The 26476-nt window shown below is 32.8% G+C and overlaps 1 protein-coding gene across 4 annotated transcripts in view; it reads left to right on the top strand.

Moving 5' to 3' along the window:
- Window positions 1-26476, top strand: part of LOC115875280 (rho guanine nucleotide exchange factor 2-like) — an 82965-nt gene that overhangs the window by 11987 nt on the left and 44502 nt on the right. For 3 of the 4 annotated variants that reach the window (XM_030890701.1, XM_030890700.1, XM_030890699.1), the window contains exons 2-4: window positions 16891-17169; window positions 20926-21102; window positions 24050-24155. In XM_030890701.1, the coding sequence (XP_030746561.1) occupies window positions 16891-17169; window positions 20926-21102; window positions 24050-24155 (562 nt within the window). Of the gene's footprint in view, window positions 1-3811; window positions 4081-16890; window positions 17170-20925; window positions 21103-24049; window positions 24156-26476 lie in introns of all 4 variants that reach the window. The other variant, XM_030890703.1, reaches the window with a different exon arrangement.

Raw genomic sequence — 26476 nt, 5'->3', positions numbered from 1 at the left:
TCCGTTCAGAATTATTAGAAAAGAATTAAATCCGTATATACGATGCGTGCGGATGACGTCATTCGTAAATTCGATGAAATGCGCGATGTAAACAGGAATCGACTTGCAGAATTTGATTTGTTTTTAACGTTATTTTGAGCAGGTGCGTAAAAGAGTGAAAATGGATGACGGACTATTAATTTCTTTAGTGCAACAATAAAATGAACTTTATAATTTGAAAAATAAAGAGTACAGTAGTCAGCAAGGACGCCAAAATATATGGGAGGAAATTGGGCAGATAATGAAACAACCAGGTACGTAGACGCAATATAATAGAATAAATCTTTAACATATAGGTATATTTAAACAGCAGAAAAATCATTTTAACATCTTTTTAAAAATACGGTTCATATTTACATTATGGACCCAAATTCGTTTTTTTTTCTTGTTCCTTTGCTCTTCCTCTTCAAATACACATGCAATTGCAAATAATAATTCTTCATCAGAAATACTTCTCATTTTAAATTTGGAAAGCGAACATGAAAAACAGAAGTTTCGTATTAGCCCGCTTCGAGGATTGCACTAAAATGAAAATGCGGGAAGAAAATCCGAATATAATATGCGATGATAACAAATATATTGCGATTCGTCCGATGCGTCCGTTGCGTCCGGTGCGAACAAATGCGCGCTTACCTTAATTATTCTGAACGGATTTCCGTGTCTACGATGCGTCCGATACGTATGTATGTGCGTTATCTCATTTAAAATAAGGCAAATAATAATTTTCGTCCGTTCCGTGTGTCCGGTACGTCCGTCCGATGCGAATAAATGCGCGCTTACCTTAACCTTCTAATCGTCTTTTGTTTATTTTTATTTTCGGTTTCTGTCGGTTCAGGTTAAACTTTACTACTTTTACATTATAATATACAGGGTGGTCCGAACTGTATTCCGGAAACTTCGGCAGCATATTCTGCAGATTAAAATAAGTTCGTATAAATGTATGTCTTAATATGCTTAGTTTCGGAGATACAGGGTGTATAGAAGTTTCATTTTTATTTCGATTTTTTCCAAATAATTTCTGAAGTAACGTCAATATTTGCATGAAAATTAGTGCCTGGAAGTTTTTTGACATGATATTTGATTTTGATGTCAACATGATTCCTACTTGGGAACGCCATCTACATGTGTTTTAACCGTTTTGAAGAGTAATAACTTTTCGTCCGTACCTGTATAAAACTAACTGAGTGAAAAAATATACATTCTCATGATTTTTCACGTAAAAAATGTCTCTTGGTAAAAATCGCTACGAGCAAATGTTCTCAATATATTTAGAATGGAAATAGTCAATACATGTCATTACTGACAAAAAATAAACATGTTGAATAGATAGATAGTTATTTGACTGAAATGATAAATTTTGGAACTTTTTATTTTTTTAAATTAATCATAATTTTTTCTTCGAAAAAATGATGAAAAAACAGTTTTTGTTGAACTTTTGGCACAAAAACATTTCAAATTAATAATTTCAGTCTAATAAGTATTCAGTCAACATGTTTAATTTATCTCAATGATGACAGGTATACTGATAATTTCGATTCCAAATATTTCGAGAACCGTTACTCGTAACGATTTTCACCAAGATAACTTTTTTACGTAAAAAAAGTCGTAAATGTATATTTTGTTATCATTAGTTTTATACACGTACGGACGAAAAGTTATTACCCTTCAAACCAGTTCAAAATATGTAGGTTGCGCTCTCTATAAGTGGGAGTCATATTCACATTAAAATCAAATTTCTCATATCAAAAAACTCCTAGACAACAATTTTCATCGAAATATTAACGTTACTACAGAATTTATTTGGAATAAATCGAAATAAAAATGAAACTTCTACACCCTGTATATCCGAAACTAAGCATCTTATGCCGGGTCCAGACCAAACAGACAAAACAACGACAAGACAGAAATATTCGTTTTTTACAACAAAATTGTGACAAATCCAATATATTTTTGAGACATTTTTGTCTCATTTTTGTTTTGTTTCAAAATTCGGAGACTTTTCAAAGTCCCGTCACGAGTCGGTAAAGATCAAAGTGTCTATGTTTGTTCGTATATTAGCTTTTTTCGTTTTCCTGCTATTACCGATTCTGAACCGTCCTAGAATTGTGATGCGTCTGCGCAGAAGGAAATATTAAGACATTATTTCATTTGCGCATGCGCTGGAGAGTTCTAGGACGATTCAGAATCGATAATAACAGGAAAACGAACAGACCTATTATACGACAAATTGTCGGCGCAGTGTGGATGGCGTGTGCTGCCAACAGTAGACCAGTGAAATCACACATGGTTAATAAAACTCATTCGCAACAACTAAAGTTTTGACTTTGTTGTACTTTTGCCCTTGCGGTGTGGACAATTTATCTCAAGTTTGTCTTGTCAGAATTCCTCATTTTTTGTCACAAGTTTGTCTTGTTTTTGTCTCAAAATATGTTTAATTTTTGTCGCCTTGGTCTGGACCCGGCATTAGGACATACATTTATACGAACTTTTTTACTTATTTTTATCTGCGGAATATGCTGCCGAAGTTTCCGGAATACAGTTCGGACCACCCTGTATATTTTTCACGACCTCCTCCAAAAAGTAAAGATGAAGATCTGCAGGTAAACTCGTACTCATAAATCTGAAAACTCTGTACAAAACCATGCGCCGAGCCGGCCCACGGTGGGGTATTAGCATGAAAAAGATGATCGAAATTCGAAAAAGCAAATGTGTTTAAGATTTCCCAAAAAAAGATAAATGATAAGTTAAATCATGTCTGCAATGAATGGCGTTGCTATGGGTGTGTTTAGTTGCATTCATTTGTTTCAACGAAACGTCAAAGTTGTTACTTCTCACAGATAAGAGGTAAATGGCTAAATTTTATGTCTAAAATTATAAATTGTTTTTGTTCTTGTGCTCTTTTTACGTTTATATTATTGTTTTGATTGAAAATGGCTCAGCAAGCTGCAGGTATGTATTCTACAAAAACGTATTATTTATTTTGATATTCTCTATACTAACGATTTTTTTTGCAACTAAAAGTTGGGCGTTCAGAAAATTTGATTAAATTTGTGACATTTTTATTATACTTAGAGATTTAGTTTCTCATTTCGAAGAATTCAGCATATTGTCTATATACGTTTTACTTAGTAAACATTGGGCTTTCATACAGTAAAATAAAATACTGCGACTTTTTGCGACTTTGCTGATAAAATGAGAAAAACATTCTTAGTTTCCTCTAATTTGCCAATCAGTGATATACTAATGCGAGGTGTAAACTGCGATGGAATTGTTGTGTACAAAGCGATCGCATTAGTGCCATTAGCAGTATAACATAATTTGGCATTAGTAGCGACTTTAGTGGTATGGGCATTGCTCGCGGATCAGTCGTAGCATTAGTAGTATTAGTTGCGATATTACTACTGGTATTAGTGGCATTGTCCGTGGAAACACTGGAACAGTGATTTTTCTTTCTTTTTTTAGAATCGACGATTTATCCTTTATTTTGTTCATATTATTTCCTCTTTAATTGAAATTAGCAATAATTTATATAAGGTCTACATAAAAAAATTTCGATCAACTATCTGTGTCAAATACCCCACTGTGCGGCCGTCGCGCGTCGACTAGATAAAAATTTGGTGACTGTGAACGGGGTCTTATTTATTCACATTATTAATACAGGTTAATACCAAAACAGCAAAGACAGTTTTAGTTCAGGGAATTTTATTTAAGAAATTAAGAAATTCTGTCCATATTTTTAGCAATTTCTAAAAGATATTTTCAACAAATGTAGGGAAAAATTCGGAATCGTGGCATCGCCGAGCCGGACTCCTGCTCCTTCCCCGCGCGCAATCGTGTCGAGATTCCCCATCGATCGGCCGGGAGTAAGATACCCCCGGCCAGGACGAGGGACCACTATTCTACCGTTTGGTGGTGTTAGTAGCGATCGCGATGTTGCAGGAATAAGTATTTGGTCGGACAGGTGGTGGTCGATATCGACGTGACTAGAAAAGCAGGAGAACCTCTACTGGTGGAGGAGGAGAAGGAAGTGCCGTACAACAGGTACCGGTTGCTGCTGCCCTGTTTTTTTGTTGTATCTGTTGCTGCTATTTTGTGTGTATTTTCGTAGCTCGAAGCTTGATTGATTATTGCATTTTAGATTTTCGAAAGTAAATCACTACGTGTGTATTCATTTGATTACTACAAATTGTGGCAAGATCAATTTATAGAATACTTTCCTTTTTGATAAGGGTGTTCAATTGATTGCAACTAAATATTCTTGGTGTTTTTGCATGAATTATATTGAGTAGTTGTTGATGGATATTGTTGTATTTATGGGGTAGGGTTTTGTGACAAAATACCTACAGAGCAGGGCGCAAAAAATCAAGATTTAAAAAAAAATAAAAAAATCGATTTTAAATTTTAATAAGATTTTTTTGATTTTAATCAATTTTCTCTTTAAATCGGATTTCCCACTACAGAACTAATCAATGGCTTATTTCCAGTTAAAGGCTTATCTTAAATGGCTATCTTATCTTAAATGGCTATATCTTCGTAACTCTGATCGATGTCGGTGGAAATTTGGAAAGGATTAGAAGCTAAATCGGAGAAGGCAGAAATTAATTTCATCTACATACAGCTGTTTCAATGAAGATATAAAACAGCGTTGTCACCAGGATATTTTTTGACATTGATTAAGAATCCTCGGGAATAAAAATATAATCCATCAGAAGAAACTAAAGTTTACAACTACAACTTTTGACTTACAACTACAACTTTTGATATATGAAGATAGTGTAAACTATTATTTTATTAACCACCATTTTCGAATTTAGTATGACTAATTTTTTTTCCCTGTTTAATGCTCAAAATTTATTTACATGTGAAATGAGAAAATCCAGTATTTCTCATATTGGCAAAAAAAAAATAAGGTGCAAGACTGGTCAGTCCTATATCCTGCTGCGTATATTTTGAAGAATGATTAATAAAATTAAAGATAACTATTCAGCGAATGGTTTATTTGAAATTTGAATCAAATAAACAGCGGCCATGTCTAGTGTAAACTGTGGCTCAACTAACAAATTTGCCATAATATTTTATATACTTTGGTGTGCACGTATATAAACACATGCTTGTACTACTATATTAATTTATTGCCTATATAGAAACCAGGAACAGTTTACATTATAAACTTTAGTGTTAATATTCGGTTGGCAAGCATTAAATATAGTGGGATATTTGCTAATTTACGTTCAAGTTTTTTTCCATTAAAAAAGTTATGTGTTTTAAATAAAATTACTTATTTCAAAGGCGACTGTGACGCTGTTTTTTCAATAAGTACAGTGGAATGTAATTGTTTTGATCATTATGTATTGAAGCATTCACACACCATTCACATGAACACGTCATTTAACGTCAAATGATCTGCAAAAGGCTCTTTCTAAATACAAGGCTAAAAGTTTTTCAATAACCGTATAACCGTAGAAAAGTTGGCATACAAAACAATAAAATTTAAACAATAGTCGTGTTCGCTGATAACGTTTTGATTCATTTAGGTCACGGTTTTTTTTAAACAGGGGTATGTTGGTTATAAAGAAAAAATTACAAAAGTCGGCGTCAGAGATTGCTTGGAAATGATAACTGTCATTTTATATGGGAACTGTCATTGATGGTTATTTGAAAGTCATCTAGACGCCGTTTTTATCATTCGGTAGTTTCATATACATAGAGTTCCCGAATGCGTACATTGATACAAGGGATGACGAAGACAAACATTTTTTTAGTTAAATTTGTTTTGTTTCGCTTATTTTGTTAATTTTTTTTTAGTCATTTTATTCAATATCTGTAGTATACCGGGTGTTGCCCCCTATAACTTTTTTATTTTTTCAGGTAAAAAAGCGAGATTTTGAACGTTAGTATAAGACATAAAACAGAATTGATTGACGTATTCAATTATGTTCGGTCACTTCCTGTTTTACTGGAAATGACTACAACTTTTGATTAGTAAATGACACCATCGGTATTTTGTTACTTTATTCGATAAAAAATGACACTCTGAGTAGAATGGCTTATAGGTTTATTTAGCTTAGGTTGGTTTAAGATTATGTTAACTTTTGACATTTTACATTATTTGAAATTGTAACATATGGTTTATAACGACAATTTGACTCGAAATACCTATATAGTGTGTGTTTTCCAAATACTCTAATAAGCCACCATCGTTTCATTTGAAAAAATGGAGATATGATTAAAAGTACGATTTAGGCATCTTTTACCCGGCCAGCACAAGATATACGAAAACATTAGACGATCAAATCTATTTTTCTAAGGCTCCTTGATTAAAAATTAATGTTTTTAACATTTTTAACACAGCCATGGCCCATGGCACTCTAGATTGAGATTTAAAATACGATTTTTTAAAGCGAAAATGTCAACAGTTGACATGATATGTCATTCCATTCAGAGTTGCTGTCCTCCATTCGCGCAGTTGTGCAGCTCTGAACTGTTCAAGAACGCGATACTCTCACTCCATTCAATTGAGTCATAAGTTCAGAACTGTTCCGCGTCATATGGAGGCACCAGGCTATCGCGCACAGCTCCTTTCAGAACCGTTCTGAGTAGCTCAGGGCGTAAAGCTCTGGAACTTGAAATTCGCGAATGGAGGACAGCAAGTGTCCCGCGAATGGAGGACAGCAAATTCCCTTTCGAATAAAGCAATGACTAAAGAATATAAGGACATGTAACGCCCATATACGGACTGCAGCAGAATTTGTGACCTTCGAGGCCATTCTTTTGATGGCAAACAATGACTCATCATTTGGTCACCAGCGACAATTTTAGCGATTTTTAATAGTTTGTGTGTAGTGAACTTTGTATAAACTTGGTGATTAGTAGTTCAGCTTTCAAGTGTAAAAGCAGCAGCTATAATAAAGAGCCAGGAGTTACGTTTCATAGGTAAATAAACAGTAAACTCCAACTTTTTAGCGTTTTCTTATTGAATTCGATAATTATTCTTCAATTTCAATTAACGTCTATATGTACTTGATATGTGCTATACGTCGATACTAGTTTTGTACCTTCTGTTAACATTTTAATACGTTTTTTTCGTAATTAATTAGGATGATACACCATAGGCGTAGTCAAAACAATTATCAAAAAATATAAATATTCCTTCAAACAGCTAGGTTAAGAAAAATATGTGCCACGGCACTGTTTGGTGACATCGGCACAATTTGCTCTCGAGTGTTATTTGTCCTTGGATTCTTTAGTCATTGGAATAAAGTAAAAAAATACCGAGGGTGCTATTTAAAAATCAAAAGTTGTAGACATTTCCGGTGAAACAGAAAGTGATCGAAAACAATTGAATATGTCAATCAACCCTAATTTATGTCATATACTAACATACAAAAAAATAAAAAAAGCTTTAGAGGTATGCCACTTTTAAGAAACATCCGGTATAGAAGTGTTCCGAAAAAACAACACAAAACATTAATTTTTGTTAAAGGAACAAGCTGGGCTCTCCAGGACATCAGGTACAAAGGGTAATCGCTTTTTCTTGTTCCTATCGTCGTGTTATCCCTTTTGACTTTTTGAAAATGGGGCCAAAGGAGGGTGGGGAAGGGAATAGGTACGTCCTTGACCCATTTAGGTCTAGCGCGGCGCCCCAAAACTTTCGGCAGCCCTACGAAATATCGATGCGACATTTTTTCTCTAAAAAGCTGGATTCTTGCTGTATCGATCGAGAATTAAACAGGGATATCGTATGTCTATGGTTAGGGAGGATAAATTGTTAAGTATACTGTGTGATTGAGTGAAACTAAATCACAGTAGACCTAAAAATATAACGTCAGTTAATTACTACTATGAGTACTATGCCTATCGCCTATTGTTGCAATTATTCTACAAGGAAAATTATTTTAAGTTTACATCCCTTTGTTGTTCATTGTGATCACATTGAATACGACCAGGTTACTTATTTTAAATCACATATAATGAAAATAAACGATCTTGCCATTATCAGCTTTAAATTGTTGTTTCATTTTAATTAAAGTGGTACATGTGAACTATACACGAATTTCGCGTCGTATCTTGACTACAATGTAAACAATTTCTTTGTGTGTAAATTATTCATATCTAGGTTTCGCAGGAAATGTATCTTAACTGTTCTAAGATAGATAGGATCTCTTTAGGTCGAGTGAAGGCTTTACCAAAAGCAATAAAGAACATTTTCAAGTTCGGTTTAAATTATATTATCAGAAAATAAAAAATAATAAAGAAATAGAGAAGCCTGTTTGGTTAGTGTATCAGTGGAAGGTGAAGTGTAAAAACTACAGCACTACCACTTGGTTTACTGAAGCTGGTTAATGATAGAACAAATCAAGAAAATAAAAATATGACTTGTCTTTGCTTACTAGACTTTAGTAAAGCGTTTGGTACTCTAGACCATGGCTCCTAGCAAAATTACAGTATTTTGGATTTTCAGACGGCTCTTTAGAATTGTTAAAAAACCTTTTAAAAGATAGATGACATTGTGTTGTCATGAAACTTGGAAGTTTAAAACAAAAATCTAGTTATATTCCTATGATTTCTGGGGTTCCTCAGGAATCTATTCTAGGGCCACTTTTATTTTCGTTATATGTAGCTCACATGGATAAGGAATTACAGTTTTTTGAATTGCAGCAATATGCAGATGATTCTCAAATTTATTGCAAAATAGATACTAACAATTTGGCACAATTTCAGTTAAATTTTAACGACGATCTTAATAAAATTAATAAATATGCTCTGGATCATAATTTGAAATTAAATGCTGGTAAATCTTGTTTATAGTATTTGGTAGTGGTATAAACAAAATTACAAATACGGCTGGTAACATGAATATCCATATAGATAATGTTGCGATACCCATTGTTAGAGAGACTAAAAATCTTGGAGTCTATTTTGATGCGAAGCTTTATAACTACTAAATTAAAGGCTGCTTATATACGTTTGAAGAATTTTTCGTCTCTTAAGAAATATATACCATCAAAGACTAAGGATCAATTATGTGACACACTTATTTTATCTTTATTTGATTACGGCGATGTTGTTTATGGTACATCCATAAACGCTAGATTCTCTAGAAAAATCCAAATACTTCAAAACTCGTGTCTACGGTTTTCTTTTAACGTTCCTTTTAGAGATCATATAACGCCACATCTTAAAAATTTATCTATTTTATCCATGGCTAACAGACGACAATTTCATTTAATGACATTCATTTATTGAATTTTAACTACAGAGTAGCCTCCCTATTTTTGTTCTCATTGTTTCACTACGTTGACCATGATCATTCGACTAGGCAAGTGCATTATTTTAAAATTCCTCAACACCGCTAAACAGCTAACTTCCAAAAATCTTTCAGTTTCATAGCGCCACATTTGTGGAATAATATTTCTAATAACTTTAAATTTCAATCCTTTACAGATTATAAAAAATAAATTAAAAATCATTTACTAAATTCGTAAAAATTATAATTTCGTCGACTGATTTGTGAGGTTCTTGTTCGTCTGATATGCCCGTCTTTGGTTGCTGCTCCGGTTTTTACACTGTTTCGTTATGCCTCTCTGCTTTTCTCCGCTCATCCCTGATAAAATTATATTTTCACTTTTTTATCTAATTTTAATTTTTTTAATTTTGTTTATTTTTAAAATTGAATTTATTTCTATTTTGTTTTTGGGGTCGCGCCACTTTGGCACTTTGTGTCATTGTATCGGTTTTTTAATCGCGGTGCGATCCCTTTAGACACACATTTATTAATAATAATATTCTATAAAACTTAATGGGGTCTAATAAAGAAATTTGAATTTGAATTTGAAAAACTGTATAATACTGCACCTGTATTATAAGAATATAAGGTCTGGTGTCTTTATAGATTTTTAGTGTAGTATATAAATAAATAAATTGATATCTTCAATTTTGTGTTTCTGATTTTTGTGGTGGCAATGGTCTCGGAAGAGTTTCAAGAGACATTCAATGAATAGAGAAACAAAGATATATTCAGTGTATTTTTAGTTTGGTTTTTAGTTTTTACCTCGATTTGTTGATTATCAAAATGTACTATAGACCAAAGAGTCATAGACCAAGATAGATTGACTAATTGACTAGATTGACAAATACTGTTGTATGCTCTATGGCCGATATAGGAAAATGTATGATTATTATTATCATCCGAGTTATCATCACTTTTTTGGGTTTTATACAACCTTTGATATATAACAAAATATTTTTAGATTATGCATCTTTATAAATTATAAACCATACAACATTTATACAGGGTGTTTTACAAAACGTGCCATCTCTCGTTGAAACATTCCTCACGTAAAAGTAAGATTTATTTTTCATATCAACATAGGTTCGATTCTGCTTTGTTTCGTAGCTACAGGGTGTTAAAGTCTTAAAATATTTCTTTGATTTATTATAATTTTCTTCCATGTAATTTTAGCAATTCGAATGAAATTTTGAGCGAGAAAGTGTTGACATATTCACCAGGGACGTGCATATAGGTTATCACTGGAATATTTTTCTAAAAAAAAGCATTTACGACACTGAATTTTTTTCTCTTGTTAGCGTAATAGTGTAAGCCGTTGAATGCCGATTATAAGTTGTCTCTTAATATTTTGGCGAGTTCGACCTCCTTCATGAAATAAACACAATTTTACTAATTTATCTTAATCCAAGTCTAATAGCAACTTTTAAACATTTTTATATCATTAACTTGCGAAAGTTTTAGATAATAAGTACTCATTGATTCCTCATCGAAAAATGTGAAAAAAAGTTCTTATAAACATGGGTATGCGGAAAGGCATAATTTTAAAGTTATAAGATGATAAAAAAACTTTTTAAAATTAGGTCTTTTATAATTATCTTAAATACCATAATTTTATTTCAATTTATTGTAGGTTGGACTAATAGTGATAATAACTAATAGTAACAATATTTAATAATAAATTAGATCAAATTAAAAATTTAGTAATTTAATTTTTATTTTATTAATTGTGATTAATAAAAAATTGCGTTTATCTCATCAAGGAGATCGAAATCGACAAAATATCAAAATATAACTTTTAAAATGCATTAACCAGCCTACACAATTAAGTTTTGAACTAACAAAAGAAAAAAAGTCAGTGGCGCACATTTTTTTCAAAAAATATTCCAGTGATTACCCATATTACGTCCCTGATAGGTCTGTGGACACTTTTTAGCATTAAAATATGTAGCACTTATAGTAACTTCTACCCTCAAAATTTCATTCGAACCACTAAATGCACTTGGAAGAAAATTATAATAGATCGAAAAAAACTGTGAAGACTTTAATCCCCTGTAACTACGAAACACAGCAAAATCGGATCTATGTTGGAAATAGTAAAAGTAAAATAAAGTTTATTTTTACGCGAGAAATCTCCCCACGAGAGATGGCACATATTTTTTGAAACACCCTGTATATAAAACTTTTTCATATCTTCGTCAACAATGATATTATTTGTCTTCCTTGGACAAATAGACCACTCTGTATATTGGCTTTTCTTTATGAATTTTTAATTTTGTACGAATGAAGAAAATGTACATACTTAGTGTTTTTTTGACGACAATTCCATATCAGTTGATTTTCAAATAACCACAGTGACAAAGATATATGGGTGTTTTCATTTTTGGTTTTTACCACGCTGTATATACGATGTCTGGATTTGATTGTATGTTTATTGAAATTTAAAATACGCTTCTTTTCCATGTCTACGGGATTTTTATTTCTTCGAAAACATTAATCTTATTTGCAACTCTTCGATTTTATATTCGTTTGTTAATTGGGATGTTAAAAATAACGAATTTCTGAAAATATTTACGATGATTGTTACACTGTTTTATAGCCGATCGCACATTTTGAAATGCGTCAATTATACACATTTTTGAATAATATATCCTTATTTTAAAAGTTGTTTTTATTGCCATTGAAACATTAGATGGAAGAGTGAGAGGGAGTATAATTTGATTTTATTTAGCGCTGGTTATAAAAATTTCCTTCATTTCATTGGTATATTTAGTACATCTACATATGTATATCTGAGTATATCTATGTAAATAAAAATTAGATAGGTATGAAACATGGACATTCGTAATTCTCTTTTTTGTTGTTATTAATTATTATACAGGGTGTCTCAATATTCCGTGGACAGAGAATTACTACGTATTTTTGGAATCAAAATAAGTTCATTGGATACAATTTACCTCTATACAAAAGTGCTTTGTTTGTCCCTCTATACAAAAGTGCTTTGTTTGTCCGTTAGAGGGCATCAAACTTTAAAAAAGTACACATTTTTTCAGATATTTTAAGAACCGTTATTCCGATTTGAATGAGAATTTATAGGTGTCTATGTTTTGCTATGTGCTTAACATTTGACTTTCACAATAATCAAGAAAAAGTACGGGAAGGGTGAAAACTACCCCCTTCCTTACATAAATTTTAGTAGGAATATTTTCCAACTCCACCAACCACAGATTTTCTTTTCGTCAAATGGTCCCTCTAGTATTTACTATATTTTTTTGTCTCTTGTAAAAAAACGCCACAACACATGTTTTTGAGAAAAAACATTTTTCCCAAGCAGACCTACAAAATATACAGGGGCTTCCAATATTCCGTATTTTTTTAATCAAAATAAGTTAATTGCACATTATTTACCTTTATACAAAAGTGCTTCGTTTATCCGTTATAGGACATCGATAAAAAAATAAATTCGAACGTTAATTAATTTAAAATTTATTATTTTTTACGCTTTTTATGAAGCTTACTGTCAAATATAATTTGTGATACTAACATAAAATTCCATATTTTCGCCAGCTAGATTATCACAGCAGAATAGATTTTATGCGCCTCCATAGCTTGATGTGACAAAAACATTTTTTGAAAGTCAGCTTTCGAAAAATATTTTTTTTTCTCAAAAAGTATACGCGGTGGCGTTCTTTTACGCGAGACAAAAAATGTAGTAAAAACTAGAACGATCGTTTTACAAAAAAAAAAATCGGTCGTCGGTTGAGTTGGAAAATATTTATACTAAAATTTATATAGGGGTGGGAGTTGCTTTCACCCTTCTCGAACTTTTTCTTGATTTTTGTGAAGAGCATAGACATCCAAATTCTCATTCAAATCGCAAATAACGATTCTTAAAATATCTGGAAAAATGTGTTTATTTTGTTAAAGTTTGATGTCCTCTGACGGACAAACGGAGCACTTTTAAATAGAGGTAATTTGTGTCCAATGAACTTATTTTGATTCCAAAAATACGTAGTAGTTCTATATCCACGGAATATTGGGACACCCTGTATAAAAGATTTGTTTAAAACGTAATGTAAGTAAACATTTTAAACTAATTTTGACTACTTTAAAGTAATTTGTAATATCCACGAAACTGCAACATATACAAATTTTCCTGTTTGCTATTTTTTCTTAATTATTGTACTTAATAAGGCACTTGATTTTTAGTACCGTTTGATATTTCTAATGATTTAATTGAATAATTAAATTAGTTAAATTGATCTAGTAACATTTTTAGTGGTAATTAATTTGAATCGTAAATTAAGCAAATTACCTGGAAAACATCCAGACTAATTATAATCACGTCGGATTATATTAAATGTAATTTCTTAAAAAATATTTCACACACCAGTATTTTTAACAAGACTTTGCTGGAAATAGAACAAAGACAAACGTGTTTTTATCGTGTATTTCAAATCTGTCTAAATTAAATATTGTTTTAAATATAAGTTAGAATCATAGTATGTTGTCGGAAGTTCCGGGTTTTTCAGATTTATTGAGACGGTGTTTGTGGAGATTAATTTTGGAAATCAATTTTTGTTGTTATAGGGAAATACTGATTGCTCATACTGTTAAAACTTTCAACTAGTTATAGTAAGTCGTTCTAAAAATAATTGATATTCTTGTATTTCATTGTTTGTTTGGGTTGTTAATGTTACACAATGAATAGACCTAACCATGGTAACTAGATAAATGTTTCAAGGGTATATCGCATCCCGTCATCGGAAGTGTCGTCATGTCATAAAACAAGTTAAAGTTAAAATATACGAATATTTACTATTTCAAGAACACTTCAACATAATTTATCAAAGATCGACTCATTTTTTATTCAGTGTATTTGAATAAATAAAAATTCATATATGTATTTGAAAATATTTGAAATTCATATATATTCTGGTTATTTTATTATTTCTTGTGATCTGGTCACCATGATTTTATGATCGTATTTTCTCTTTTTCTAAGACTTTTAAAAGCTTGTAAATAGCAAAAATCGGTAATTTTTCCACCCTTTTCCATAGATAATATACAGGGTGTTTCAGAAAACATGTGCCATCTCTGGGGAGATTCCTCACGTAACAATAAGATGTATTTTTTATATTAACGTAGGTCTGATTCTGCTTTGTTGCGTAGCTAGAGGGGGTTGAAGTCTTATTTTTTTTCGATTTATGATAATTTCTTCCTAGTGCTTTTATCAATTCGAATAAAATGTTGAGGTTACCCAGGTTACTATAAGTGCGACATATTTAAAAAAGTGTCGACATATTCACCATGCAGGAACATGCATGTGTATGTGCAACATGTGCCTTATTGACTTTTTTCTCTTGTTTGCAAAATTGTATAGTCCGTTTAATGTCATTATAATGTGTCATTGTAAATGCTATTGCAATTTAATAATAAAATTGCCTTTATCTTATCAAGGAGCTAGAAATCGACAAAATATCAAGATACAACTTTTAATCGGAATTAAACCGCATACACAATTTTGGTAACAACAGAAAAAAGTCAATGGCGCACATTTTTTTTAACCTGTTCCAGTAATATTCCATATGATGCATGTTTCTGATGAATATCTCGTCTCTTTTTTAGCACTAAAATATGTAGCATTTATAGTAACTTGTACCTTCAAAATTTCATTTGAATCACTATAAGCACTTGGAAGAAAATTAAGTATCGAAACAAAAAAATTAAGACTTTAATCTCCTAGCTACGAAACAAAGCAGAATAGGACCTATGCTGATTTAAAAAATACATCTTATTTTTACGTGATGAATCTCCCCACGAGAGTTGACACGTGTTTTTTTAAATACCCTGTATGTAGTCATGTAAATTGGTGATTATGGTCCAGTCATCAATTTTGATAAAAACCAATTATATTTACTGTTTAGAATGCGTTAAATTGGGTGACATCTGGGTCGAACTGGTCATATATAGTGTTGCACAAGACAAGAATTCTTGTCTTGAAAATGAATTTCTTGTCTTGTCTTGAAATTCAAGACAAGAAATTTTCAAAGTCTTGTCTTGCAGATTTCTTGAATGGCAAAGTCTTGTCTTGTCTTTCAAGACTCTTGAAATTTCTTGTCTTGAAAAATTTTACATTCTAACAAAAAGTTAATAATATTTCTATATTTTATATCATAGAAAGCGTCGTTTATCGTCGTAAAATTATGTTCTATTTTGGTTGCCCGTTTGTTACTTTTATTTTTTATGGTATTTATTTTATTTTTTTATTATGGAAGATTGGTTGGAAAAGTTTGGACACAGGGTGTACGGAAAGGCCATGCTAGAGTGTACTATTTTCGCTATTTGATGCTACTTTTTGTTCGCGGAGCAATTTCGTGCATGAAAAGTAGTACCATATAGCGCAAATAGCGTGCTCTATGAACCCACCATTAGTTTCAACTACCGTTAGTTTTTTTTATAATACCATTATACCAATATAACTTGAAATTTCTTGCATATTAAAGTCTTGTTTTGTCTTGAAATTCAAGACAAGAAATTTTGAAAGTCTTGAATTTCTTGGAAGAGTCTTGGTCTTGCAAGACTTTTTCAAGACTCTTGTGTAACACTAGTCATATAGTCAGGGTGGCGGTTGCCACCAGGGCCCCAGCCTTCGCGGGCCCCCCTGTCTTAGGACCTACATGTAAAATAGTTTATTATTTATTCTTAACTACTCGGAAAAATAAATTTAATAAACCCCACAACTGTAGAAAACACTGCTGCATTTTGCGTCTAAAATGGTACTAGGCATCACGTTGCAGCTTTTATTTCTATTACAAGATCTTCAAAATAATTAAATATGCTTGATTTTATACGAAAATAGCGAACAAGTGTGCTGGTAATTCTCACAATTTGTTTCAGTGAATATTCAGATTGTACTCGTTGAAATTTAAATGAAAGTCATTATTACAAATTGTAGGACGTTAGGTACTAACTATACGTTTTTATTTTACTCCTAACTATTTATTTTTTTGACACAATTTGCCGTTACTGTGAGTTGGGGAAGAATAATAACTTAGCTAATATAACAATTGTGTGTCATATGGTTACAAAAATCTAAGTACAATCTGTGGTGCAATGTTCTAGTTTTTTTCTTTCTAAATGTCATTTTCTGTGTAGAAATGAAACAGAAAAAAGTGACGGTAATATTCTGAGGTTATCCCCAAAACCTTTTTTGGATTAACTATATTTACATTTGCATTGCATTACGGGCAGCTAGTTAATAACAAATTAATATAGGATTAAATTGACCAAAACGTAAGGCGAAAAAATGCACAAAAAATTTCGACCCGGCCCCTTTTCACAATTATTCCATCCGGGCTCCTCTGGTCTAGTCCGACCCTAGATGATATAGGCCATTGTGCTACATTTTTATATAAATTTAATTGCATAGGTGTTGCATCTGTTTTGCTATTTATGTATAAAATATTGTGCATTTGAATGTTTGGACTTTTTGTCTTGTCTAATTTCTGTGTGAGATTCATTTAAATCAGTTTTTAACACAAATTTGTGATGATTCCTTCCAGATGAATGCGGCGCAAGCGGAGGAGAACCGGACAGTGACGAGGACGTCGTCACCAGCTACCCTCAGGTGTACGACGCAGGCGTGCCACCCGAAAACATGCTGCCTACGGCCGCCCCGCGGCCGCCAGCCGGCCCCCTGCCTACCATCAGTGTGACGCCCCACTCCCCAGCCGCGGCAGCTCCACGAACCTATGCCGCTGTTCTCGAAGACAGCCTGCAGCAGGTGCGCGAACTCCACGAGAGCGTGCAGCTTATGAGGAACGCCACTGCTTCCAACACCAGTAAGATACTTTATTTAGGCTGTATTATAGGTGGAAACTAGTTCCTTGGGGGGAACTAGTTTCTTAGTTCTAGTTCCTCCAGAGGAATAGTTCCTTGAACTAGGTCTTAGTTCACATTAGTTCCCGACTAACATTGACATCCCGGTTGCTTGCTCAAGTGTTCCGTTTTAAGTCAGAACTATTCATAGTATGATCTCTATGATTTTTATAATGTACGAAATACAGGGTGAGTCTTAAATAAGTATAAATATTTTTAGGTGTAGTAACCCCAGTAATTTTAACCCCAGGAACACGCCTATGAGGTTTTTTCGCGTTTTTTTGAAGATTTGGAATTTTTTTAGTTTTTAATTAAAAACATAATTTCTTGATAATATGGCAACATAGTGTTGTAGAGCCCTAATTATTTAATAAAAAAATAGTAGCTTTGATAGAGTGCTTAGGGACTGGAGAGAACGCGTTGTCATGGCGTTGCCGCTAACACGGTAGAAAAGATGATAGCTGTCATGTTAAAAAAATATATAATTACAAATTTATTTTCTATGAGATTTCTTTAAATAGTAAGGAGTAGAAAACCATCGTCCGAAGACACAAACGTTAATATGGCGCCCAACGTGGGGCTTGTCACTGGTAGTTTATTTGAAAAAAAAAATATCATTATTGAAGAGAGAAGTAGATTAGATCAAATCATCATTAGATCACTCTGTTGAGTCTGACCTCGACAACGAAAATCGTTTACCTGAAAAATCTAACTGTGTTCAAGAAAACTTAACAGTTCTCCCAATGGAATCTGAAGAATTACCTCAACGTACTCGAATCTTTATCAACTCCAAATTACGAACTCCTTCACCTCGGACAAGTTCAAGAATAAGACACCCAAGACGATAACTTTGTGAAGAACATTAAAGAATAAACCATAGATAAATGAAACAAGTTTAGATTGGAAAGTGCCCATAAGGACAATGTAAACATTATTTGGCGCTATTCTTGCAACGGTCGCGACCCAAAACTTTTGAAAATTTCGGAGCGGTTCGGCTTTTTCCGGAATTATATCGCCAAATATTGTTTATTCAAATTTATTATTATTTTCGTTTAATTTTATAAATAAAATACAGTGTGTTGCATACAAGTAACTTTATTTTATATAAGGACGCATGTATGAAACATTGCCTGGAAACTTATATGCTGAAATTTTGATAAAATAATTTAGTACTCACTAAAAACACGGTACGTCGCTAGTGGTAGGAAAAATAATTTTTAGAGGTTACTAGTTTATTTGGTTGCCTGTGATATGCATATACAGGGTGTTTCCTAATTAATCTAAAAAATAAAAAATCGTTAGAAAACGGCTGAAGGCGGGCTCTTAATAAGTATATTTACTTTTTTCTCGGCAACCGTTTGATGAACAAGAAAAACTCAAAAGATCAATTTTGTTGAAAAAGGATGGCCAGTCAAGAAAAAAATATATTTTCTTTAAAAAAGCAGTAGTGTACCATTTATGTTAAGCAAAATATCGATTTTTTTTTAATTTTTAACACCCTGTAGATCAGAAAGGAAGTACTTTAGACCCAATGGTTATATAAAAATTGTTTTAAGACATGAGGAATCACACCACAATTTTGTAAACTAATTAGAAAAAACCCTGTATATTGTCAACTTGACAATGATTGTTGATAAATCAAAAAATACATTTTCTGTGAAAAAAAAAACGATTTTCGCAGGAAAAATTTTGGTTTTTATTGAATTTGGACCTGCGTCTGCAAATATCGGTATGTTTTTTAATATTCTATCTATCTAAATTTTAAATATCATAGTCAGAAATAGTCTTATTATTTATTAACTGTAAAAATGGTATATTTATAAGTTTTGTCAAATATTGTGATTTACTTTCTACCTTGTAGTCAAAATTTATATTTAATATAAAGTAAAATATATATATATATATTCTTATGTTTTATTAAAGTTACTCTGATATACTAATATATCAGTGCAACTTTAAAACTAAATCCTTTGAAATCAAATATAAACATAAAAAATATTTACAGCAGAAAAGGCGAAGGCGCTGGGTTAAACGTAGTCTCTACTAAGAACACGGAGGGGCGCTTTGACCCAAAATTTTACTATTAAGTTTCATATCTATCTTAATAGAAGATTATTTTCTTTTATCTATGTGTATGAAATACCTATGAAACATTGGTAACCGACGTTATGCCACGATCCACGATAGTTTTTGCAGTTCACAGTTCACAGCACAGCTTTTTAAGTTTTTAATGCCACTTTTTCACAATTATCACCGGTTGGAGTAAATAATACTTGAATTAAACTCACAAGATAGCAATAATTACTTTGAAAATGGATGCTATAAACACTTTTCGAAATTTCTTTAATGAGAGCGGTTTAGATTTTGAAAGATTATTATGATTTTTGAAGATTCTGACTTTGACAAGAGAAAATTATTTCTGGTTTTGTTTGCCGTTGTGCTTAGCGACCGCTATAGCAGCGCCAGATCGCGTATAACGGTCGCGACCTAAAATAATTTCGCGACCCAAAATTTTTACGGGCTTTCCAATCTAAACGTGTTGCATTAAAACTAAACATTTATCTATGGAATAAACTGTGTTTTGATATTGTTAAAGCGAAAATGCAAGACAAAATATATAATTAGTTAATTCTAAGTAAATTTCATAAATGATCAGTTTACTACACGTATATATAACCACTTACCAGTGGAGTTATTTTATTTCCGTTGATTATTTTCCTTGATTTTTGACCGAGATCTACCCTTGATCTACCGCACGCTGCCCAACTAACTATTTTACAGTTCTGTTCGATAAATCGCCAAAAGTGTCACTGTTAATTTAAGTTCCAACACAATTTCCTTCGAGATTAACCACCATTAAACAAAACCAATTGTAGAATGAATAACGTAAAATACGCTCAGTAAAGATAAACAAATCCACTAAATATAAAATCAATTTTATATGGTTCAACTGAAACGCCAAACAGAACCGTCAGGGATGGGGACTGGATAATAGAACTGTCAGGGGATGTCGATGTCGTCCACCCGTGCATGAATATATAGTTTTAGACTCCTTTCTTAATATTTTTTATTCAAATATATGAATTCGTGTCGCGTTGTCCGTCGTTCCGTCACTCCAAACATATTCAAGTAGTATCTGTCATTTTTGAAATAAACCAATAAAATTGCATACAAACCACGACGGATGACGCATTACGGATGCATGTAAATCCACACTTGCATCGCTTAGTTCGGTGATCTATCGGAAATCGGTGTTTCACTTTTGACATATTTGGGTCGTTGCTAGAAGGTTGCCTAGATATTTGCTTTACAGGTTTTGAAGACCACAAAATGATAAATTTTGGTATTTTTACTACTATTTCGCAACTTCGTTGAGCTTTGGGGTAGTCTATTCGAATTTATTCTTTACTAACCTTTGTTGTGGCAACTTCTAAAATATTAAATTGTTACAAAAAATTGTTACTTTCTACAGAGACGTGCAAATGTTATGGTCGACTTACGAGGAACGCCACTGCTTACGGTACTGTGATACCGTATAATCATAAATACGATGATACGAATAAAAACGGCGTCAGCGATGGCTATGAAATGAAGATCGCTGTCATTTTATATGTAAAATTATATGGGAAATGTGTGTCATCGATCGTCATTTCCAAGCCAACTGGACGCCATTTTTTTTTCGATCATACGGTATTTTTCATGCTATATATTTTTTTCAGATTACTCCCACAACCCAAGAGACTTTGTTACTCTTGCTCTGAATCCTTTACTGGCCCAGGTTGCTAGGCTTAGCGCTAGCTGTCCAGTGCTGAATGAGGCTGGACAGGAACCTGAAACGTTGGGAGGTTCTCTGGGATCCTCTCCCTTACACCAGCCTCCAAGTCGCAAAGGCAGTGGTAAGTACAATCCCTTACTTTCTGTTAAAAATAATAGTCTTCTTTTCACACACTTATTTTTGTTGAAAGTCAATCAGTTCTTGTTCATAATCATGATAGGATTCAAGTACTACCTCACGACTATCAATCCTATCACGACTACCTAACAGGTGTAGTCAAGATAAGTCAGTTATACAATTAAATACCGTATGATCGAAAAAAACTGCGTCTAATGGGCTCTTTCACTATATTTTGGAATTAGCATAATTGAATAAAGCAATTAATTCTAGAATTTTCTGCTATCTCACTTTCGAAAAATTTGAAGTCGTTCTTAAGAAAATAAATAAAAACAAAAAAGCCCAGAATAAAAATGCGCACTTTATTTTTAATACGTCACACTTGGCATGTTGAAAAGCGGCAACACGGCTGCGGCCGGGCCACCATGCTGACCCATCACCACCTCCACACAAGGCCTGTGGAATTGCAAACACTTACCTACCATAGTTTAGAATTTACTGCACGTTTGATAAATATATACTATTATGGACAGTATAGGAAGTTACTTGTCTTAGTAAAAGCCTTGGTAAATGCTCTTCGAATTATAAACTACACTGGCTTGGGTCAAAAAATATGGAATATTTTTCTATGTTTTGCAGCATTACACAAATGGGAATAAATTTAAACTATAATAAAGTCTGTCCAACGAGAAGATCCTTGACAGTGATAGATATGTCTGTCATTTTAATTTCAAAGTAGTTTATTTTATTTTACAAAGAAATAAGTTGGTACAACTGGAACGCATAGCAGGAAATATTTAAAATTTGATTGACAAGATGACAAGTGATTACTTCAAAATATTGTGAAAAAAAACTGTATAAAACTGAAAAAATGTAATCGAGTTATTTTATTTAATAAAAACGGTATGTGTTAATACAAAACAAACAAGAACAAGACACTACATACCAAAAAAATATAAAAAAAGAACTATTATTTACTTTCAAGCTTTATGAAACTACCCGCATTTATGATTATATTTATCAATATAACTTATGTACAAATATAAATTTGTAATATTCCACAGGAATAAATAAAACAACATAGGTAAATAAAACAAACTATTTTATTAATAATAACACCTACCAAATTTTATACCTTAAAGGTTGATTAATTAACTTTAATCTTAATTTTTTTAAACCAGTACCTTTATTTTTCTGCAGTACTAAAATCCATTATTTACCTATCGTGTGATGTCGATATTTTACAGCTACTCCAGTTTTTAGTATGTGTTTTATTTGATCCTTCTACCATATACGAGATGCACTTATCTACGACGAAATGGTATACAAACTTTATCGATGGCAACTTCATTGGTGTATAAGACTTTCTGCCTGGGCAGCGAATATTAACCATAAACTGTGCTCTGGGTCTACAGTTAATTTTCTCTCGATTTTTCCTCCACTTGACTTCAAAAGACACAAAACACACGTAATAATACGAATCAAAATGCATCATCTTCCAAAACGCAGGGTATTTAACAAAAGTTGACACAAAATTATAACCTATAATTTAGCAAGACTTTGACAAGCGTCAAAAATGACAAAAATCTAAAGGCGAGTTCATACGCATCGGCGTCCGTTTGTCGTTCATCGTTCCGTCAAACCAATAAAATTGAAATACGATCTGTCATTTTTTAAATAAACCAATAAAACTGGTTAAAAACAACAAGACACGACGCATGACGGATTTATATTTAAACCCATCCATAGATAACTTAAAAATTATTAGAAACTTTTTTTAGTAAAATAAATAGATTGGTATGGGACGTCATCTGCTGTTCTTCTGTCATCGTCTGTCGAAATCTTACCTGAGAAAAAAAACAGAGTATAGGTGAGGATAAATAAAAAGTATAATATGTGTTTCAAGATTTTATATAGAAAAAAAACTAAATACCTTTTTGGGGATTTGTAAGTAAAACTTACGCTTAGCTTAGGTTTCTTTACTCTTTCTCTTTACATAGGGCATTGTCTTTGTGGTAACGACGTCAACCATTTTTTACGAAGCTCGTCATTTTTGGGGAATATAAAAGCAGAAACCTTGGGACCCTCTATAATTCCCGTGACGTATTGTAAGTAACCATTGTAAAGTACTATGCAGACTGGCGGCGAAGGCTTTTTATTTAGTTGTAATATCTTGATAAATACTTCTAGTTCTTACCTTAAAATAATTTATAATAGAGGAGTACGGCAAGCACAAAAGTTTGAAGTTCTCTATGTGGAATGTCTATTTGGATATTTATTACACTGTGTGTTATTTTATCACAATTTTCTGATCACACCATGCACTGAACACTAAGAACTAAACAAACGTGTTGCAGAAGCACAACAAACTAGAGATAATTAATTATTTCTGGTATGCAATCGGAACGAGAAACCACTACCGGCTTTTCAGGTTAAAGGTAAACAATTTAATAATGCGCTGCCTTCGCCGCCATATTTGCCTTACCCATATCATCTTGATTGGCCTTGAGTTGAGGTGGTGCTGGTCAAATCAAATTGCAATGTTGCCAGTTGTTGGCTGGCGCACGAGTACGGTTCTTCAATGTGATTGGGTGTATTTTTCATACGTCATCAATTGGCGCTTTAAACTTATTTCAAATTAAAGCAATTTTGAGGGCCTATAAAAAAATTATTCAATGTCGTGGAACTATTTTTTTTGGATAAATATACTGAAAATAGTCTTCTATTTCAGATTTTGTCCTTGAATTGGGTATTTTATTTTTTGTGAAAATTGGCTTGGAAATGACGATCGATGACATTCTCCATATAATTTTACATATAAAATGACAGCGATCTTCATTTCCTAGCCATCGCTGACGCCGTTTTTTTTCGATCATACGGTACCTTTGATTTCGCTGTAGTTTGTCTTAGATTTCACATAGTTTATTTTCTAAAGCAAGGGTATATTTTAGGGGCTCAAGATTGGTTATCACAACCTGAGACTCAAAGAAGAAAATCATGGACAGCACTGGAAGATTTATCTGGCGCTGGCAAAGTGAAACATACTCGACAAAGGAGGTAATATAGTTTTGTTATACATATATTTAGGGTTATACGGTTCTACATTAATTTTAGTTATTTCATTTTAAATCTACATATTTTGTACTAATAATGACTAATAACATTTTTATGAGAATGTTTACTAGTTTTTACGAGCCTTATAAATTGCAAGCGTGTATAAAATACAGAATATGGATAATTAAGGTATTTTTTCCGTTCATATAGTGATAAAATTCTCGATATTGATAAAACTATTGTTATTTACTGTTTAGAAGGCGTAGAACCCCCTGATATAGGCCAATGTGCCCTTACGATTACGGTGTAGTTCTGGCCCAGCTTTGTCCATTATTAAAAATCACTCAAAAATCAGGGCTAAAAATTGAACTTCTCATAAAAGCGAAGTATCTAACTCTTATTTATATACATATTCCAAACCAAATATATTACAAGAATGTATTGCTAGTAAGGAACAGAAATTGAAGCCAAATTTTTGAGATGGGGCTATACAAAATCCACATAAGTCGTTCAACAGCTTTGAACTACGCAAGCGTGAAAAGAGCTTCGCGATTAATTGATTTATTTTATACTAACCAATAGAAGTAGCTTTCAGAGTTTCTATCTACTATGTAAATCAAGTTAGCAAGTTAGCGTCTTACTGTTCGCGTCTTTACTTACAGACTTAAATTTAATCTCTGAAATATTTAAACAAAAACAAGAAACGGATAGATATGAATACCTAAAATAACAGGTTGAAATAATGCCATTGCGAGAAAAAAAAAATATATATTAGAGTTTAAAATAGTGCGCAGTCAGATGCAGCCGGTGGCAACGTTCAGCGATGAAGTAGACGAATCAGATCGTTTTATTTGGCGCGTACAAAAATCCTGTTCAATCAAAAGTATAGACTTATGCAAGATTGATATTCCCATTTCTTTTCTTTGGCTTCACTTTTCACTCATTGTGTAAATGCGGTACTAATAATATATTTGTTATAGAGATAGGCGTAGAACTCGGAGATATTCGCCATTGTGGTCATATCCCAACTAGCATTTATTGTGGCAGATACGTTACTGCTACTATCAAAGCCACTACAAAGTGGGCGGTGACCATCGGCGGCTACGTCGTATATTCGTAGCTGCTAAGTAACTGCGACCAAAATGGGGAAAGATTTTGAGTAGCCGGGTAGTTTTTGCTACTAAAAGATTTACTATGATGTGTTACTATAAAGTAGCCTGCTGGTGAATGCGACTTATCCGTTACGAAGCTGCCTAGTCGCGGGTTCGTGGCAGCCAAGTGTTAGCCACCGACATAAGGAACTTTCGTGAAACTGTTGAACTTTATTCGCAGCGACCTCTTTATGCAATTTCACATTTCATAAAAATAAATGTCATGATGGAAAATAATTATGGCAGCCATTATTATTTTTTCGTTATTTGTTATTTACCGTGCGATTTTAACGCCTTTTTTTAGGTAAATTCCAGAACGCAATCAACTTTACTGAATAAAATAGTGGGTTTAGATAACAAAATTTTCGAGCGCCTCTTAAAATATTTCATATTATTATATTATTTGCAATAGAAACTCATGTTTGTAATAAAAAAATAATAATAATTTGCTTGAAACCGGGGCCAAACTTTAAAATATTAGTCCACCGTCAGAAATAACAAAATAACTAAGGAAAAAAGCTTTAATCTAGGTATATTTAGCTTAAAAACGCATAATGTTTGAGCCATTTGGCTGTTCGTCTAAAAATTCATGAAAAAAATATGGCCGTTTAATCCGAAAAATACTTTATAGTTCCATATGCTTCCGCAAAGTACCGGGAATAATAACATATTAGGCCAAACCTACCCGTTTGGATCTTTAAAATCTTCGGATTGATAAAGTGCCAATTGTAGCTATCCAAAGGCGACTTTATAGAAACAATACCTTTTTTGGAACTACATAGTCAACGATTCTTTGGAACCATAAAGTGATTTTTCCAAGAAAGTTCCCTGCGCCACCAAATTGCCGCTTAATTGGAGCGTTTCTACACCGATCGCGGTGGTGGCGACTGTACATTCCATTGGTGCCACTATAACGTTCCGCCTTGTCCTTTGAAGTTATTTTTTACTTATTGTGCATTTTCTATTATTAGTGTTTCTATATTATTCAGAGCTACTTGAGGTATAGAGTATTTTAACGCCCACTCTTTTAGCTATTGTTTTATATTGTTGGTTCTCAAATTAGTTCTCCTCTGAGATTCAGTTTCAGATGAACTAACACTACACTCATCTACAGAAACAGCTTCAAAAATGTCTCAGTCTCTACCTGATTTATGATGTTCATCAGTAGGATTA

Source organism: Sitophilus oryzae, unplaced genomic scaffold (assembly GCF_002938485.1).
Source record: "Sitophilus oryzae breed Bouriz unplaced genomic scaffold, Soryzae_2.0 scaffold_1360_pilon_pilon, whole genome shotgun sequence".
NCBI classification, from domain to species: domain Eukaryota; kingdom Metazoa; phylum Arthropoda; class Insecta; order Coleoptera; family Curculionidae; genus Sitophilus; species Sitophilus oryzae.
The sequence above is the reverse complement of the archived record's forward strand: the minus strand, read 5'-3'. Positions and strand labels throughout refer to the sequence as shown.